Source organism: Neopelma chrysocephalum, unplaced genomic scaffold, assembly GCF_003984885.1.
Source record: "Neopelma chrysocephalum unplaced genomic scaffold, ASM398488v2 Primary Assembly neopelma1_25, whole genome shotgun sequence".
Lineage (NCBI taxonomy): Eukaryota > Metazoa > Chordata > Aves > Passeriformes > Pipridae > Neopelma > Neopelma chrysocephalum.
This window is the reverse complement of record NW_020897694.1, coordinates 24,364,145-24,384,738: the sequence shown is the minus strand read 5'-3', so window position 1 is coordinate 24,384,738 and position 20,594 is coordinate 24,364,145. Positions and strand designations below refer to the sequence as shown.

The following is a 20,594-nucleotide window of genomic DNA, read 5'->3' as shown; positions in this document are numbered from 1 at the left end:
GGGAAGGGAAGGGAAGGGAAGGGAAGGGAAGGGAAGGGAAGGGAAGGAAAAGAAAAGGAAAAGGAACCCAAATGCAAATATTGATAATGGTTATGGGATCATATTAATTTTTTTTCCATTTCTAGGCTTCAGCAGATAATATGCATTAGTCTTTCTTTAACTGGGGAAAAATGGAATAAGATTAGTACAACAGAAAGATGCAGCTTTGCTTCCCATTTTTTGTACCGAGGGGCATGGTCAAATAGACAGCTGCAAATCTGTTGTCAAGATGTTGCTTGCTGCATGTTTCACTCAGTGTGTTGGTTGCAGCAAAAATATAATCTCTATAAAAAGTATGGGGTTATGCCATCAATGTAGTTGGAAGGTAGCAAAGAGTTGTTAGTTCCTGTCTATTTTCAGTTTTGAATTAATTGAATGTCTTTTACAATTGGTTTGGGTGCACCTAATATTAATTCAATTTATTTGAATTCTTAAACTGAAATGACCTGATGTCAGATCCTGACAGTGGGCAGACTGTGTGAAGGAGACTCTGGTAATTTGTTTTTCAATAAGGTGTACGCGTTGAATTAGACAGGGAGTTGGATATACTAGTCTAACCTTGAGTATTGAGACTTGTAGCTAGTTAGATAACAAAGCAGTATTTCAGTGAGATAAATTTAATTTAGAAGAAAATTATTTTAGAAGACTTATGAACTAAATGCTATTTTGAGCTCTGGATGATAACATTTTACAGATACATATCTGGTATAGCACTTTAAAAACTCAATACAGAAGACTATTGTGAAAAACCACTGCAGTCAGTCATGTGGTTGCTAGTACAGATTGTGCCAGTGGTTAAACAATGATGTTGTTTGAGTTCACTGAGGAGTTAAACATAATTATAATTCTTTTTTTTCTGCTGCCACTTTCTAAGGTTTACATGTGGGCATGTGCTGAATATTGCCAGTTAAGCCATGCAGCTGATATGATGACCATCCCATGAGATAAAATTGAGCTTCTGAAGTAGTTATAAAATACACTTAAATTACTTATTGTAGGAGAATGTGGCTGTGGGATAGTACTAAATAATAGCCATACCTTGATGATCCCATTAAATCCTGTAGTAGGTATAGATCTTCCACATCCTACAGTCTATCAGGATGTCTAAATGAAGAGCTAGAAGAGAGAGGAGAGTTAGCCATTTGTCTCACATGGTAGGAATCCTTATCCCACCCTCGGTATACTGCAGTATGCTGGTATTTCAAATCTAATGTAACTCCTGTTTTAATGCAATTGCTGAATAAGTCTGAAAAGGAGTCCTTTCTCCTCATCGGATAAATGATGCGTATTAAGCTGGTCTCTGTGGAAGGAAGAGGTGTGGCAGCTGCTCAGGTTTCATCTTGATACAATGAAACAAGGCAGAAGATGGTGAGTGTTGAGTAGATTCATTTTTACTGAAGAAAAGACACTGAGTTGATGGAGTTACTGATTTGTGTTATGTTTGGTGTCTGAAGGCCAACCACATGTTACAACCCCTAAGAGGCAGAAAAATCCATGAGCTCAGGCAATCTCTGGGCTTGAGAAGCAGCTGCAGAGGTATGTAATGACCAGTGTTAGTATACACAAATGATGTGTATAAACACATATCAAGTGTCACGTCATAAGAAGTGTATTTGTCTCAGTGCCATGCCCATGGACTGACCCAATGGGAGAAGTAGCATGGCCATACTGCCTACAGAAACAGTGAGATTCATCCAGCTTCACTGAGAGAGAGCACCATAAATGTTGGTGAGATTAGTCACAGAAGAAGACAGGCCCCAAGGCATGTTATCCCATATCCAGACAAAAGGACTGGTGGAGAAGACACCCCAGACGATTTTTTTTTTGGCCAGCAGCAGTACAATGGTCATTCTTGGAAACAGGGGAACAAGCCAGGAGCATCCAACAGTGACATCATCTCCTGCCTGGGCACCAGAATGACCTCCAACACTGTGTTTTCTGGGAACCACAAGAGATGATAATAATCTCTGTTGTCCCTGGCACAGCCTCGGGGAGGTAGTACACTGAGTTGCTATGCATTAGTCACTGAAGGTGAAAAAATGCTAAGGCATAAATCCTTGCATGTTCCTGTGGTTTCTGTGTGCAAAATGATCTTGATTGGGTCTAACTGCCTTACTGAAAATATCTATTGTGTGCTATATCCTGCTCTCCTGGAGCTGTACTATTGAAGTCCACCATCACCAGCATAGCAGACATGGAAGTTAAGTTGTAAGAGGACATACATTTCACAGTATTGTCATGTGAGAAGTCCACAAGGCGGTAAATTAATTTTCTGAAAACAGCAATGGATCATTTCCAGACCAGTGGCCTGGTAGAGTGCTTTAGAAACAAATGCTGCAAAAGTGGTTTGTGTGGGACATAAAAAACCCTGGGTCTGATTACTGCAGTCATTCGTGTTTACAGTATAGGAAATCCCACAGACCTCCATCAGCTTCTTGCCATTTCAGCTGCTGTATAACAACAGTCCTGTGATGCAAGGAGTCTGTTGAAAGAAAATGACGAAAAGCAAGTTTTGATATCATAAGGTGTTGCTATTATGTGTGTTTCTGACAATAGAACATTGCAAAATAGACCCAAGGATGACACAAACTTGTTCAACACAATCAGCAGAAATATTGCAGTGTGAAATACCCCTTTCCCTGGAAATCCTCTCCTCCTGTTTGCCAGTCTCCACTGCAGTCCTCCTACTTACTCAGTAAAAGCTCAGGTCACATTGAAAAGTGTCTGGGGAAGCAATGGAAAGAATGGACTCCTTAGATTCCTTCGTAGATTGGGTGATTAAGGGAGAAAATCCTGCAGAGCATCAATTGGAAATAATTATCACCTGCTCAAGGGAAACAGGTGAGAAGTCATTGGTCCACCTTGCTCCAAATGCCACACAGGTGGAGAAAAGCTTTTTTCCCATGTAGATGCTTCAGTGTTTCAGGCTTTTGCAAATGTTTTTTCAGAGACTGAGGAGGCACATAGAGTATACCTAAAATACAGATATTGTCTGATAAAATGATTTCAGGCATCAAGACCTGCATAGATTCAAAGGGCCCTGACTGAAAGAGGAATAGGCACCATCAGAGCCTCAAGAAGTGACTGGTTCTGGTACTAAGACCAGACAGGACAAACCTGGTCCTGCACTGACTTTGGTTCTGGTAGTGCTATGTGACACTTATCCAGCACTGTGAGTAGAGGGGTCCTTTAAATGACTGGAAATGTTACTGCCAATCTCGAAAGAGGCTGTTGACAGATCTTTTTATGGTTAATTCTTGCTTTTTCTTCCTTCTCTTAAAAAGGATTGAAGTGTACCTTTGAGTGTGAGGCATCAACAGATGCTTTCCAGAAGTTCATGGTCCATGGCTGAAACTTGAGCAATATACATGGCCTAATTGGCAATGTTACAAGATATTCCTGATATTTGTCATCTGGTCAGTACAGTATGTACAGTATGTGATGGGCCTTAACTGCTAGGCTGAGCCGTGAAGAATGAGCAAGTACACAGACAGTGGAGTACACCAAATAGATAACAGTAATAATGCTGTTCTGATGGGATCCTCAGGATATTGTGATCAAATCAACCTTCCATGTTGTTTCCCCAGCCATCTCTGCCCTCATCATAATAACATATCCATACAATCTTCTTTCTTTCATAAAACTATAACCGTCTTGCTTTTACTAGTGTATGTATTCATCCTTCTAAACCAATGCAGACGTGTGGTTTCAGTTGTCTTCTGCCTTAGCTGGAACATGGCAGCTGAACCTGGTTGCTCCTATTTGCATTGGCACAAAATGTAAGCCATACACCTGGAAACTGTCCCCATGGTATGCCATCAAGGTGTGCATGATCCAAAACTTTGTTGAAGTCTTCATGCTTGTGGTCCCCAACCTTAGCACTGGTCCTAAGCTTCATGGTAGCATGTAAACTTGTAGACCTCAGGGCCTCCGAAATAATCACAAGCTGTCCAAAACTACATTTAGGAGTCCTCATATCATCTTGGTAGGTCTCACAGAAGTCTATCACAAATGTTTAGAGTTCAGTAGCCCTTACCCTAAGAGGCAGCCATGAGTTACAGAGCCTTCTTGGTAACATCCTTTGTATCCTTGTGCATCTTAGAATTTGGTAATAAGTTCTGTAGCCCCTGACAATCTGCAATCTTACTTTAGTGTTAACTGTTGTTGTGCTCATAGACTCAAGCCTACAGCCCAGGGACATTTGCCTATCCAGGAACATTTCATAAGACACTTCCCCATCCCCATGTTAGCCAGAACCCTGTCCTGGATCTAGCAGCACTGATATGTGTGGTAAGCAGTGAGATTTTCTTGCATTTTGGAAAATGATTGGCATGGTTGTTGTGGAGTGAGTGTGTACAGGGAGTTGGAGGTGGGGATGGGGTTAAGGAGTCTCAGTGCAGATTTTTGAGAATGGAGTGGAGATTCCAGAGGACGTGTGGTTGCCACTCTGCTCCCCCCTTCCCCTGGCAGCCATGCCCACTGTCCTACACGACTGACATGCCAGCAGCCTGCCGGCAATGCAGGCAGGAGGGAGGTGTCCACTGCAGGAATGGTCAGTTGTTCCCTATTTCCCTCACCAATGGTGGATTAAGCTGCAGCAGGGCCTTGCTGCCACAGTGTGCAAGAGGCCACGCTTAAAGCAAGCCCTGCTTTCCTGGACTCTTCCATCACATCGGAGAGTCTGACCTAATAGCCTAGAGCGGACCTGATTACTTGCCTTAGGAATAATGCCAGCAGGAAACGACAGTAGTGCAGTGTTTCTCAGGCTGTTATTGCAGCACCATTTAGTAATGCTTAAAGCGTGACCAGCAGCACCCCTGGTGCTTGTCCTGGTTTGTGACACACTGTTAAGAGGTGCTAATTTCTCCTAAGTGTTGTCCTTAAGAGAACTGTTTTGTTTGGGGATTTTCTTCTCTACTTAATGATCCATGTGAACTGACCCTGTTTTGGGTTTGATCCTCGAAGTACAGGAGTACTTGAGAGCCAATCCAGAAAAGCACTTCATCACGATCTTAACCTCAATTGCTCAGCTCTCTATTCACTGAAACTTCTCATGTGCCTGAAGGCTTTGGAGAGCTCTGAGCACCTCAGGGCATCAAGCCCATTACCCAGCGCTTCACATCCCCATCTGGCTGAGTGTGATTCTTGGCCCTGCTGTGGCTCTGGGAATCGAGCCAGCCATCCTTCTGGTTAGGCAATTGGCAAAGCTGCCAATCTGCTGAGCTCCTGTCCCTTCCAGGGACTGGCATCTCTGGGGGAAAAGAGTACTAAATCTTAATTCTTCTGCATTTCACCGTTAGTTTTCCCTGATTCTTAATGTCATGACTGCTTGTACCCTCTTGATCCAGGAAACTTTGGTGGCTATAACTGTGGTGACTGCAAGTTTGGCTGGACTGGCCCTGAATGCAACACGAGGAAGCCAGCAGTTGTCAGGAAGAATGTCCACTCCCTGACAGCAGAGGAGAGAGAGCAGTTCTTCGATGCTCTAGACCGTGCAAAGACAACCATTCACCCGGACTACGTAATTGCAACTCAGCACTGGAGAAGTCTGCTTGGTCCAACTGGAGAGGAACCGCAAATTGCCAATTGTAGTATTTATAACTACTTTGTTTGGCTTCATTACTACTCAGTCAGAGACACACTAATGGGTTAGTGCTTTTCTTATCCAATGGGCTCTGCAGGTAAGGGAAAGGCTGATGAGTATCACTGCTGAACAAAGGTATATGCTTAACACAACTGTGCTACCTCATGGAGCAGTGAGTGCCAGTAGTAGGCACAGCGCTGTGGAGCAAAACAGTTAGTGGTGAGAAGCTGGTGGTCATCCATAGTCAAGGGAGATGTCCTTTGGACCTGCTGTGGTCTGGTCCCCTACCTCGTGGCAGCTGGAGCACACCAGTCACAATCCCTGGTGCATCTTCCATCTGGCAGGAGGGCAGTGCACAGTGTTCACCACTGAGTGAACTGAAGTGTGGTCAGGCAGTGACTGACTTCAAAAAGATGTTTCTAGTCCACAGGACAAGGTAGTGCTTGCAGTGGCAGTGGTAAAGAGGCTCTACAGTGATGAAGGCACAGACCATGCACAGATATTTGGGACCAGAGTACTACTGCTTTCTGTGGTCTTCAGCAAGTCACTAAGGATGGGATTTGCCTGACTAACCACAGTCAGCTTTTAAAACCAACTTAGGTTAGAGGTTTGGGTGTATAATCCCATGCTTTTTCCCAAATCCAGATGCCTAGTCCTGATTGCTTTTCTAGACAGAAGTACCTATACCAGCCCCATTTCACCAAGCCTACTTCTTGCAGGAGGAGACACCAACCAGTATGGCTTTTCTACCTGGCAGTCCTCTGTGCAAGCTGAACAACCCATATCTATCTCCTTGCTGGAGGGTGTCTGCTACTCTGCAGTGGGTTTCATTCAGTTTGTCCTTCTCACATAGTTCCATTTTGCAGGGCTGAAGGAAGCAATCTCTGCCCTAGCGAGAGCAAAGGTCCTTCAGGGGACAGGACAGTCATATGGAAAGGGAAAGAGGCAACTTCTAGTGCTGCTGCAATGGTAAATAAATGCATATGTTGTTTGAAGCCTCTCACCTTTGGGTATCTCAGTTCTTGTGTAACAGCAAAATACAATACAAAAATAACAAGCACAATTCAAAGAAAATTGGCAAAGAATGTTGCATAACTGTTAGCATGTTATGGAAAATGCTGAGGTTCTCTTGATAGATACATGGTGTAAGTCCTGCAGCTGAGCAAGAGAATGAGATAATGTGGTACATATTAGCAAGGAGCTAGAGTTTTAGAAAGTAAAACTGCTTCTTAAAATCCACTAAAGTGAGAAGAAATCTTCACAATACCCAACGTTGTAGGGAATGTGAAATTTTGAGAAGCACTGAAGAAATATCCCCAGAGGAGTTTGTTTTACTTGTTCCAAGTAAGTGATGTAGCTTCTAGGGTGTGCATTCTTTTCAAAGATACTGAGCTGAAAGTCCTTGTTTAACTCCACTCCGGGCAATAAAAGAAGGTGCTATCTTTCTCTCAGGCCTCATTTGGTTCCTAAATGACTATTTTATCTTTCCTTTGTAGGTCCTGGCCGCCCCTTCAAAGGTATTGATTTCTCCCATCAAGGACCTGCCTTTGTCACTTGGCATAGGTACCATTTGCTGTTGCTGGAGAGAGACCTGCAGGTTAGCTGAACAGCTTTTCCCTTTCCTCGTGCAGCTTCTCCCTTTTGCTATGTGACTTTGTTGAGCCAGCCAAGGGTAAGCTATTTCCTAGGATGGTTTCTTACCCAAAGTCTCAGAAGTATTTGCTCACTGATCCTTTTTTCTGTTTTGAGTGAAGTTAGGGCTTTCGGGATATGGAGGACCGAACAGTTTCTCACTATGAACAATGATGTGAAGGTTATCATGGACATTTTTTCCCTTCATCCACAACAGAGGACAGAAGATGTAAAATAATACTATGTATTAACAAAATCAAAGTGATACCTTAATGTAAAATTTGGTAACATATTGTCTGCTGATGTTGAAGATGTCATCCCAATGAAACTAACTCTAAATATCACTCCCTTTAAATGTGCCATATTATACAATTAATACATACATATATTTATCAATACATCTTTTAAAGATATATATGTTAACATGCCTGATGGTCAGTTACAGAAGCATTAACTCATTTCCATTTGCATGACATCTGCATTGGCAATGTTACTGTATTTCAGCCTTGCAGATCTTAATTATGAAAATGGTTGCTATTAAAGTAGCTGCAGGATCTTGTTTGTGTGAAATTGTATCTAACAAGCAAGCACAAGCAAATGCACTGTACTCCACTATTAATACCAGTTCAGATTCCTCCCCAGGGCTAGCCTTTCTGGAACAAAAGCCAACCACATGCACAATTTTACCCATTACCCACTTACATCACTCAGAAAGCCTCTTAGTTGCTTAAGGCTCAATTCATCTCTGCTTCTGCTCTCCTGCCTGGTCTCTGAGTTGGCAGAAAGCCTAACATGGCCGAAAGAAGTGCATTCCCACAGTAGGGAAACTAGTGACAATGACTTTGCTTAGACTGACTCAATGCCCCAATCTCTTGGAAGGAGTTGGAGCAGCACTGTGAAATGCATGTAGTTAAAATGCAGAATTAAAAGCAGAATATGCAGTGAAATATGCAGTGAATACTCAGTGAACAGCTTGAAGGAATCCCTTTCTTTCCCTTTCCTTTGAAGGTGATTCCCTGCTAATGCATTTCTGTCCATTGCAGCGACTGATGGGCAACGACTCCTTTGCGCTGCCTTACTGGAACTTCGCCACGGGTAGAAATGAGTGTGACATCTGCACGGACCAGCTCTTTGGAGCATCGCGGCCTGATGACCCAGGGCTGATCAACCTGAGCTCCAGGTTCTCCCGTTGGCAAGTAGTTTGTAACAGGTATGAAAATATCTAGGGCAAGCTTGCATGCTGACCAATCCTTGCTTTCATTCAGCATTCACAGCATGGGCTGCTCTCTCAGTGTGAGTGAGCAGCAGGAAAAGAGCCAAGTTGTCTTATTTAAAACTGGAAATCCCTGTCAGTTTGTGCGTAGATGTGTTGTATAAACTTTCTCACCTAGTATTATGGAAGTATATTTTTTTAAAATGATACTTCTGGAACAGAATTTTAGTTGATTCAGCCAATTTGTGGCTGCCAAAAGTCTGAAGAGTTTACCCTTTGGCAAGTATCTTTCTAAAAAAGATAGATTTTGTGCCTGTGTGTTGGTTCTCTGTAATATACATCCAACCGATCTTGGCAGCAGAAACAGAAAACTGTTTTGGCGTATACAAAGCTGTAGATAGGCTAAAAAGTCTGTTGCCTTTTATTGGGTGAGACCTTAACCCTGATATATGTAGTGCAGTTTGAGGATTGACTTCGAAGTGTCTGAGATTTCACATGAAAAACAACACAGAGTCAGCCAGGAGCTTGCTGCCAGCTCTCTGTAGGCATATACTGATTCGTGTGAGAGCAGGGCTTTGATGGGGGATTCAGATGCAGGATTGGGCCACTATGACATAAGATGCTGTTGGTTACAACATCCATATATCATTCTTCTCTCAGCTCAGGGGGAGCATGCAGTCAGTCAGACAGAAAAGTACCAAAAATTCAGGCCTTTTCAAAAGAGCATCTTTCTCTGGATACCTAAAGAGCTACTTGAAATTCCAGCTTTAGGCACCAGTTGGCTTTAAATCTTGCCTCTATTTTTTCTGTAAGATAAATAGGGCTTTGCTTTTTTCTTGAAAACTGAAGTGACTAAACTTTTGCCTTGGCAAGGTTAAACAGGGAAGACCTTTTGTTTACTTCATGAGTTTCTGAAAATGCTGTTTCATTTCATATTGAATAAGACAGATTTTTCTTTTTTCCGGAAGTGTTACAGTGTTTTTCTCCTCCTCCTTCCCTCTTTCTCTCCCTGATATGAAGGACTTGATCCGCATTAGCTACTGGGCAACCCTTGTATCAGCAAGATGTTCTCCAGGCCCTGAAAAAAGAGGATGTAATGAGTTGTAGTTGCTTTTCTTCTAAAGGGGATGAGAGATGGAAAGTGAAATCCTGTTTTCTGTCATTTCTTGCATTTTCTTAGCTCAGACCACAGTGGGACTTTCCTGTTTTCTTTGTTTGGGGTTTTTTCCCTTTTTGCTAAGAGTTAAAAAAATAGTCCTTACTCAGGAGTGAAAGTTTCTCAGTTCAAAATTGAAAAGACTGTTTCAGATTGCCTGACGAAAACTGTTCATCTATAACCCTTGAAAGGGTAGAAGGCATGACGGGAGTTTGTGCTTCCTTTTTTAAAAGCATCCTCTCTCTGTGGACAATGAACCTGGTAGCTCTTGGTCCAAATGACTGATGGTCCACAGATGATACAGAGCCACAGAAAACCATGGCACAGTGACAGTCTTGCAATAAATTCATCTCCCACAGGAGGTAAACTGACATGCGCCAGGAGGTGTCTGTCCCCAACCTCTGCTCTCTCACATGAGAGCTGAGGCCTCTTACACTACAGGAGAAAAAGCCAACAAACAAGTCATCACCTTCTTCTAACTTATGCCTCTTTCTGTTACTTGCTCAGCTTAGATGACTACAACCGCCTGGTCACGCTGTGCAACGGGAGTGATGAAGGGCCGCTGCGGCGGAGGCCGCCCCAGGGCTCCAGTGAGCAGCTGCCCACCATGGAGGATGTCAGGAGGTGCCTATCGCTGCAGGAGTTCGACAGACCCCCCTTCTTCCGCAATTCCAGTTTCAGTTTCAGGTTTGTCCTTCAGCTCCTCTAGAGCCATCTGAGTCACTGGTTTTCTTTATGAGCACATTTGTCAGCCAAATATGGTTCCTTGATGGTGCTTTCACCCATCCGCAGGAATGCGCTGGAGGGCTTTGATAAACCAGATGGAGCCTTGAACTCGTCAATGCTGAGCCTTCATAACTTGGCTCACTCCTTCCTGAATGGGACCAGTGCTCTTCCTCATGCAGCTGCCAATGATCCCATCTTTGTGGTATGTCTTTTACCCCCAGCGTGACTGGCAATGGTTGTGGCTCAAAGGCACCTTTCTCACCAGAGGTTTGCAGAACAAGGAAAATGAATTCCCTAAAAATTTGTCTTTTAATAGAAAAGAAGGAGTCTTTTATCTTTTCTTGAACACCACCACATCTGCATAATAGTCAAATAAAAAAGGAAAGAAATCTCAGTGTGATTTGTAAAATATAGAATAAGATTCTGGGGAAGAGAGCTGCTATTCCAAGTCACATTGCTCTGAATCCTTTCATTACGTGGTATCTAAATTTAATGGCTTATATCAGACAATTTTACAGCAACAAGGTAAACTGAAAGTGGGGCTAGTTAATTTAAAGCAGTAGACTGAGTAGTTTTTTTCTTTGTTGCAAAATTTACAGGCTAAAAGGAAGCACATCTAATATCAGGGTCTCTTGGGAAATAGAAATAATGTGGTTTCACTGGTGCATTGGTATAGTGCTGCACTGCAGTGAGCAGCACAAACAGCAGTGTGCAAATAAAAAGCCAGCAGTTAACTCTGCTTATACATGTTTCTCTCCTAATAAATTCATGCAAATTTATTTTCCTTTTTGTTAGATTAAACCACAGTCATTATATATAAGTTCTTTATATATTATGTCTATATATTAGACATATATGTTTCTTTCTTACCTATATTTTAAGGTTGCAATCTTTTATTGGAGAAATTAGTTCAAATACTTATGTAGTGGTTCTCTAGATTATTTCCTTAATAATTCTTTAATTCCTACATTAGTTTCTTTCTTACACAGTCAAATTTATTTCACTATGCTGTAACTTTATACACAAGATTATTTTCTATTATTTTCTAAGTTTTTTCCAGGGTTGTAATTAAAGAAACACGAGTGCATGTTTTACGTGAGGAAATCAGTTTGAATTGTTCCAGACACTTGTATTAGGTTTCTGAAACAACTTTCCTGTATTAGTTAACTATAGACCTATAAACACACTGAGCAACACCTGATCAAATTCATGGGCACCTGGAGCTGTGGAGCTGGTGGCACACTCTAAAATGAGCATGATGGAATCAAATTTCCTGCAACTTCCCATACTTGTTCAGAGATGAGAATGATTAAAATAATTTTGAAAGGTACATTCACATGAATGATCTCAGTGGTCCCTCACCTGGGAAGGTGAACCTGTCCATTTGATGCCACCTGATAATAAACTGTCTGGAGAAACAGCTTGTTATGAACAAGCAGCAACAAGGATGCATACAGCGGAATGTCCCACGAAGGAGATCAGTTTAGTCTTCTCCTGAACTTTCCTGGTTTCCCATTCTTTAATTCCATCTAAATTAAATTATCCTCTTCTCTCTCTTTCAAAAGCTCCAGCCACCTTAGGTGAGAGTGATTTAAAGGTTGTTGAGTTCTGAAAGAGCTTAATAAATGTGTGTGCCCATGCCTGGATTTGCAGGTTCTTCACTCCTTTACTGATGCCATCTTTGATGAGTGGATGAAGCGTTTTAAGCCCCATGACAATGCTTGGCCTGATGAGCTGGCCCCAATCGGTCACAACCGACTGTACAACATGGTCCCATTTTTCCCTCCTGTGACCAACAATGAGCTCTTCCAAACTGCGGAGCAACTTGGCTACACCTATGCCATTGACCTGCCAGGTATGCCTCAGAGGTGTGGATGCTGTTCCAGGCCAAGTGATGAGACAGCTCACATTTTCAATGACACAGGCATATATATAAGACAAGGAGCCTTTCACAAAATGCACAGGTCTATTTGCCTGCTCTCTAGCAAACACATATGGTAGCAAAGACAGGTAGTCACAACTCACCGTGTAAGCCATAGTAACTACAAGTCTGCACATGCTTAGTTTCCTTTGCTGCAAAACGCATCAGCTGGAACTGCTCCAGCACTGTGAATGGTGCTCCTCTGGGGCTGAGTAGTTGATTTTGACTCCTGTTCCCAATGTTGTTTATCCTAATGTTGTTAGAGGATTCTTTAACCCATCAGAGGGCAGACACACTTGCAGGGACCTTCTCTGGCTAATGCCAGTCATCAAAAAATACTTTTTCAGCCCAGGAGCATGAATAACATTGCACCATGATTCTCATTAGAGATGAACTCTGTTAATATTTGGATAGCCTGGAGAGACATAACTGGACATTTTGCCTTGTAAACCCCCCAGTTTTACAGAATTTCCACGTCCATAGGTAGGATATGCCTTAGGGTTTGTCTATTCATTTAAAATTGCCTTTGTGTCAGATAGAGGCAAAATAACAAGAAAGCAAAGTATTAATGCATAAAATCCAAATTTTGCAACATGAGTTACAAATATTTGTAAAAGTCAGAAGTGTAAGAAATGAATGAAAATCATACTTCAGCTGCTTTATCAAAGATTAAATCTGAGCGGTTTCTTTCTCCACCTTGGTATTTCTTTGAGAGGCAGTAGGTTCTTATCTAACCTATGTGGGCAGGAATTTCTTCTAAATGCTTATCGTATATCTGTGGTTTTAATCTGTGGAGGCTGTTTAAAGGTCTATAGACTACAAAAGATTGAAACCCTTGTCCTTGGGCTGTATTCATGCAGAGGACCCCTGATTTGTGAAGGCATGGTAGCTTTTGCAGTGCTTTTCTCGGGGTCATCCCTAGAATTTTTCCTGAGAATTTAAACTTCCCCTTTTATGGAGTTTAAGTTTTCCTCCCTTTGGACTACTATACCCTTCTCCTACTTTGAAAATGCAGCTGCCCCTTGAGCATGATGCATCCAGAGAGGAACAAAGGCAGCTTGTGATTCTGCTACTTCTCATCTTCCACCTAAATAAATTGTTAGCTCTCTATGAAGGGGTGTGTGCATGGCCTGTGTTTAGACAATAAAGCTTTTACATTTAAACCCTTCTCTTTTATCTAGATATATAACTTGCTAATTGTACTTTATATAATCACATTAGAAATCAACATATGTTATTATGTGACTGGCTCTTGAAAGATGGTAAAGTGGTAAACAATTCATTTTGTGACCTTGCTGAATTTTGGAATGATTGCCCTCAACTATGTTGTTGGCAGAGACTGAAGACTGGGGCAAAAGATTTTCAGTTGCTTTTATTGTCAGCGTGATGTCTCCCTGAGCCATCTACCTCCTTAAGCCCATTTGTCAAGCTAACTTCTAAATACCTGAAGTCCTCTTCAGAGTTTTTTGTGAATGTTTAGTCAAACATAATTATTACATCTCAGTATATGTAGCATTTTTCAGAACAGGACTGCAGGCAATTTTTGCTTCTGAAAGCATAAATAAAAACAAAAAATTCAGCCAAGTAGAGCAGTGTTATTATTGGAATGGACAATATTATCTTAGAAGACAGTGGTTCCTCAGAAATGGCTCAAAATCAGCAGATATGATCTGGAGCTGGTCAGCAGAACCACACTAATTGGTGTTTTCAGTTAAAAGTTTGACAATAATCTGCTTTGTTGTCTACAGGAAAATTTGAGGGTTTTCTGTTGACCAAAATAGCTTGGAAGCAGCTTTCTTGGAAAGTCATTGTAGAAAGAATTGCTTAAATCATTCATAATTGGCCAAATTAGATGAAAGAATGTTTTTTTTTATCTTATCACTGTCAATCTTTCCCATTGCCAACACTTTAATTTGTATAAAATGTTCAGCTCTAGACTTCTCAGGCAGGAAACATCTCCAGCTCTAGTATGTATCTGGGTTACATGGTGCATTACCAGCATCCCCTGTGGCCTGTGGGTCACTAAGCTGCACAAGTAATCACAGTTATCAGGTTGTGGGAAATATTATTTCTTCCACGTAATTTGGAAAATTAAATAATGGGCTGTCCTCACTTCAGTCATTTCATATTTGCAGGTTCCCTTGAAGAAACCCAAGCCTGGGCTGTCATGGTTGGATCCACAATAGGAGGAGCACTTATAGCTCTGACGGTGCTTGTACTGCTGCTTGTGCTTTTCCAGCACCGAAGGCAGAGGAGAGGTTTTGAACCACTGATGAATGTGAGCTTCAGCCCCAAAAAGTACATGGGAGAGGCTTAGTGCCCTCACTTTGTGTCTTTACTTATTCTTGTAGGAAGTGACCTTGACTGACTTACTGAGATCTCAGCTGAGACTTTATCACACACTCCTTTGGCAGCTGACTAAATTGTTCTCATTCAGGTTTTTCTTCTTATCTTGTGAATTGTAATGTGTGAAGTCTCTGGGTACATATGAGCAAGGCCCAAGACAAGCTAGATTTTTCTCGCTACTAAATGTTATCTGGAGTGTGTGACACTTGTAAGTCATCCTCTATAGATTTAGATCGAGACAGCTAAGAATCCAAATAGCAGAAACCAACTTGAATAATCAAGATAATTTTTCACCTCAATGTGTTCTTGATTTAATTTAGGAGCATTAAGATGTGCTGAAATTATTAACTATACATATATATTTGAATAACATATTATTTTACTGTTATCAATAAATATTCTGAATAACATAGTCTTTTTTTTTAAGTTTCAAAATGTCTCCGGTGATTTGACAAAATACTATAGGAACCCCCTGGTTACAGTTTATTTCAGAAACATGATCAATTCTATATATTATTTCCAATCAAGCTGATGTTAACAGTAGGCAAAGTCTGAAACTCAAATTCTCCTAAAATATAAGAGCAGGAGTTCTCTGACACCTGCATGTGCACTCGTGTTTTACCTCGTGTTTTACCTCCTGGGACCCAGGACTCAAGGTAACAAAACTGAGACAGCTTGAGTTACCCAGGTCTGCAGGTGGGGAATTAGGTTTGTATGTGGCACTCACTTAAACATTCCTTTATATATTCCCTATATTTCTTTATTTAAACATAGGTTTGAACCACATTTGAGTGGTTTTCCTATGTTATCTTGAGACAGGTTTTTTTTACAGCAAATGAAGTCCTGGACAGATTTTGTCAGGTTTGGTGCTTCATATATTACATTAATGGGGTGTTCAGACTTTGTGTATTGTGAAGTCCTGAGTCTTACAAAAACTTTGCTTTTGTAACCTTGAATAAAAAAAATTCAGTTAGTAACAGTTTCTGGTATTTCTTCTAGACCTGGTCAAGACTGCCTATGTGAACTAGAAAGAAGATGTCAGCAGGTTTTGAATAAGTGGAACTCACAAAACTTATTTCTAAAATGTGGATTTTTTGGGTAAAAAAATTATTATTTGCTCACCATCCACTCAGATAGCCCTTGCTGTGTCAGGTGGACAACAATGTGGTGCCATTTCTGCTGTTTTGGGGGATTCCAGTGCACTTGTTCCTGGCTTATGCCCAAGATGTCAAAGGTTGAAGCACTTTTTGTACAGCAGCTCAGCCCAGTACCCTAGCTGTCAACCCAGGCTGTCTTTTGGGGGTTTTTACTGTTTAGGAACCAGTGTTATGCGGTGCTGAGGACATCAGATGAGGTCTCCAGAGAGACCTGGTGTACACGTGTCACATCAGTTGGACCCCGATCAGTGTCAGATTGTAGCTGGGTCTGAGACCTCCATGTGCCTTTCTGAAGGAGATGTCAGCTGTTTTCCATCACTACAAGACTATGGGTCTTCACACAGAATCACAGAAGAATTTGGGTTCAGATCATCTAGTCCAACTCCACTGAAATAAATGGGGACATCTTCAACTGCAACAGGTTGCTCAGAGCCACATTCAACCTGACCTTGAAAGTTTGCAGAGATAGGGCATCCACCACCACTCTGGGCAACCTGTTCCAATGTTTCGCCATCCTCATTGTAACAAATTTATTCCTTATATCTAGTCTAAATCTACCCTCTTTTAGTTTGAAACCATTATCCCTTGTCCTATCACAAGAGGCCCTGCTAAAAATTTTGTCCCCATCTTTCTTATAAGCCCCCTTTAAGTATTAAGACTGCAATAAGATCTCCCTGGAGCCTTCTCTTCTCCAGGGTGAACAGCCCAGAACACACACCAGTTCATGCTAAATACTAATTTAGAGAAATGCCGTTGGATGGAGATTGGCACATTTCTGTCCTTCATGGGATATGAATGCCAAAGTTTAGCATGCACTCTAGGCTGCTATTTCCAAGGGTGAATGAGGCTTTTCCTTGGGGTCACAGGGTGATTGACTAGCTTCATCACCTTGCAGGTTTGCATAGTGCTGTCCAAAGGGTTTGCCTGGCAAACCACCCCACAGTGGCAGCGGGGTAGAGGAAGGAAAGAAAGGGGGGAGAAATGTCAAAAATGTAGCAGAGTTGTAAGGGTAAGGCAGAGTTGTTCTGTTCTCTCTTGTAAATTGAGTGGAAAGGTATTTTCCTTTCCAGAAGAAAAACAATGAGGGCATTAGACTGATACTATGCACTTAAAAAATATTAGTGTCAAAGACCTCTGCATTCCTTTTTCCACTGGCTGGCCCTTAGTTTAGTAATTCGGGCTTTAAAACTGTGACTGGTTTTAACAGCTGCTTATAAAAATCTGCAGCTGTATTGAGAGCACAACCTGCCCTCTCGTGGCTTACTGGAAAATTACATGGTGATACCAGAAAGCTTTTTCTCTCTTTTAAAAAAGTACAGTATTGGTTTAGCAACCAAGGAAAGTTGTTCCCTTCATGAATGGAAGAAGCACAGGTAAACTTTATATGAAATGCTTAAAAAGAAAGGAAGTTGAGCAAAGACACTTTAAAGAATGGATGGAGGAAATCTTGCAACAAGTTTGATTGTAAAGGTTGATTTTACATGTTTTAATGTTCCATTGATTCCAAACTACAGAAGAGGCATTGTTTGTTGCTGGTTTATGCAGGTGTTAGTAAATACCTGCCATGTCTTGTTTCATGAATTGTCCTGAGGCTATTACTCCTGTGGTGGGATGAAGAGAGATGCTTAAAGGCTCTCATAGACTCCTAAATTGAGGGAAAGAATGCTGAAAACATATAATCCCCAATCTCCACAGAGACCAGCACACACTGGGATTTTTATCCCACAAATCAGTGCAAAGCATAACCTCATCTGGTGCCCATGGACCACCTCTGCTCTTCACTTTTTCCTCTCACATTCATAACTAAACAGTCATACAGCCCAGCCCAGGGAGAAAGGATGAGGGATCAGCACATCTTTCTTTGTGGTCGTGTTTTACACAAGATGCTTTGCTGACAGATGGGAGGTGCACATGGGAGGTGCACTGCTCAATGACTTCAAGGTGCGATGGATGTAACCATCACCTCCCTGCCCCTCTTTAAAATAATTCCTACTGAATTGCTGCTTTCTTCTGAGAAAAGGCTCTGAATCACACAGGAGCATGTAACAACTGTGAATGAGATGTTTGAGCTCTGGAACAGAGGTGTTCAAAAACATCTCTTTCTCGTGCTTTTTGTTAGGTAGACCCATGCAGCTTTCAGCTTTGCATGTAGGGCTTTTGTGTAAATTATCTTTCTGAGTAGTTTAATGCTCTCTAGTCACTAGTTAATTGGTATCTCAATTGGCTGTACTGGATCCATGGGCAGCTAATGCTTTCTGAGTCACCCAGTAGGTTAGGTGTCTAATTTTTTGACAGTGTAGTAAGCTGATGACAGCCACATCATCTCTGTCAGTCATGGCCTGTGCCTTTGTGAAAATGATTATCATGAAAATACTCTTAAGGAATTAGTGAGAACCTGTTTTCTGAATTAAATTAAATCTCATTGCTGGCAGTTTAGCTAAATACTTGAAATGGAATCTGTTCCAATTCTGCCTCCGTTTTAGGAAAGAAATGGTTTAAAGCAACCATGTCTCATGGCTACTACAGTAAAATTGGAAGTTGCAATACCATTACTGACTTTCTTTTGGGATGGACACCTGCCTGTGCGTGTGATGAGAGAAAAGAGAAAGAAGAGAAGCAGATTGAAAGAGTATGAGCTAAATTTAGTAGTGAAGGTATACACTTACAGAACCAGGCATACAGGCTGATGGCTATGGGGAAGGAAGCTTGGTTTCCTGAAGTACCAGCTGTGGTGCATTACGCAATGCATGCAGCCAGTGAAGTGCCCTGCATACAGCTGCCTGCACAAAGTCAGGTTATGAACAAAGCTACATCTATGATCCTGCTCTGCTTCAGTGAGACACAGCAGATATTCATTATCTAGAGCTTTTTGCTGAAACTGGGCTTTCCAAGACCTGGGTGGCCAGAAGAAATGGTACCAGTGCTGTCCATCTTTTTACACACCAGCTTCTTCCTGTGAGGGGTCATTCAACTCCTCTCCTAAAAGCCAAAAGACCTTGGCCATCAAAAGTTACCTCTATACTGAGCTTCAAATTAAGGCGGTGTATAAGCCATTGCACTGTATAGATCCAAAACCATGCTCCCATACCAGCAGGGCACACCCCAAGGATGAAAGCCCCAGCAGTTTCTTCTGCAAGAAGAAAGCTCCAGGTATTCACCTAACTGCAGAATCTGTAGGCTTGGTTCATTTTGCCTCTCCTGATCTTCTTCACGAATCTGTCTGCAGTCATGATGATGTCACCATCGCCACGTGTTCCTACTTCAAAGGTCTCATTTGCCGTTGTGCCAGGACACATGGGTTTTACAGCGTAGCAACTAAGCTAGTAAATCTGACTATGAGAGTGAGAAACCTCAAAACACAAAACTATTCATTAGAGAGCAAATAAGCAGTCAGATCTCTTCCTCATCATATGATCCATCCCTGTTCGTCTCTCCTACTTTCACTACCTTGCTGTCTCTGGCCTGTTTACAAATCCATGATCCTTGGAGCAACTTCAACAGGCAGAATGGAAAAAAATATGGGTGGACTCCAACCTTTGCCCTTGGCAGCATTTCCAAGTGCCTGAATATAGGAGGCAGTCACTAGGTCTACGGCTCAAATGGAATGTCTTCAGCCCTTGTCTCTGTCCTCTGGCTTTCTCACAGCTAGATTAAAAAGCTCTTTCTCCAGAGCACAGTGGTTCTGTCTGTCATGGGTCTCCTTCTTTGGTTCCTGATTTTTCTATGGTTGTGTAGCAGAGAGGTCAGCTGTCTGTTCTGGATATAGTGAATTGTGTTAGGTGGATTGATGTCTGGGAGACAAGTGCTTAAATGTTCAGTGGTGAGGCCACAAAGTCCCTCCTTGCAGCTTCCTTCACTGGGTGATTTCCTTACTATGTCCCAGGCTGCTTCCAGGCCTGTTTCCCTGCTACCCATCTCTAAGGGTTTGGTCCATCCTGTCTCTAACCAGATTTTTTCACTTCTGACTTAGAAGAAGGTCTCCTGAGGTTTCACTAGCCTTTTTTTTCCCCCTATGCCTTTTACTTGAAAACATCTTTCAGCAGCTTCATGTTTATGTGGAGAGATTATTGTTCAAATATCTGTAACAGTTTCACAGTTGCCTCCTCTGCTTGAGATAACTGAAAAGTTGCTAAGCACATTAAATGGTCAGAAGCTGTTCTTGTCAGCAATAAGACTGGTGACTGACTTCGTTTGGGCTGGTTGCCACCAATTTCAGATAGAGCCTGAAGTGCTTATTAAACCTTCATTGGGTTTTTCTTTCAGTTTTACCAGAGACTTCCAAACTCCAGCCTGTCTTTTACCAGCAAATTCTTCTACTTTCTTTCACACTGCTGTGTCCTGCCATCCCATGGTCAATGGCTGCTCTGGGTGGGGAGACCTTGCCAAAGAGCTACTTCTTCCTGTGTTGCTTCAGTTGGCCGCGCCTGGTGAGAGCATTGTGAGAAGAATTGGAGTGCTCAGCCCTCACAGATGCACATCATATTTACTTACACTCCTTAGGACCTACATCAACAACTGTCTTCATGATTAGCAGATGCACTCTTGCTTGGCATGCTGTACTCTTGCTGGTCCCCTTGGCATGGCTGTCTGGCAGAGATGTGAACAAACAGCTTCATTTAGAGTAGCTCTAAGGCTGTTCAGATGCGTGTCACATCCCAAGGCAGCTGTATCTTCTTCCCAAGCCTGGAGACAGGAGCGTCAATGAGATGTAGAAAGCCTGTTTCTTCTGCAGATGTGTACACTCGCTCCGTGTGCCAAACCCTATGGACTTACAATTCAGCTCAGAGCTTTGAAAAATACCACTTGTGAAGGCAAAGCAC

The 20,594-nt window shown here is 42.0% G+C and overlaps 1 protein-coding gene across 1 annotated transcript in view; it reads left to right on the top strand.

Annotated features, from left to right (window-relative positions):
- Positions 1-15,025, top strand: part of DCT (dopachrome tautomerase) — an 18,059-nt gene extending 3,034 nt beyond the window's left edge. The window contains exons 2-8 of the mRNA XM_027675219.1: positions 5,388-5,687; positions 7,120-7,220; positions 8,299-8,465; positions 10,132-10,311; positions 10,417-10,552; positions 12,004-12,205; positions 14,407-15,025. Of these exons, the coding sequence (XP_027531020.1) occupies positions 5,388-5,687; positions 7,120-7,220; positions 8,299-8,465; positions 10,132-10,311; positions 10,417-10,552; positions 12,004-12,205; positions 14,407-14,588 (1,268 nt within the window). The 3' untranslated portion in view covers positions 14,589-15,025. The remainder of the gene's footprint in view (positions 1-5,387; positions 5,688-7,119; positions 7,221-8,298; positions 8,466-10,131; positions 10,312-10,416; positions 10,553-12,003; positions 12,206-14,406) is intronic.
- Positions 15,026-20,594: the final 5,569 nt, after the last annotated feature.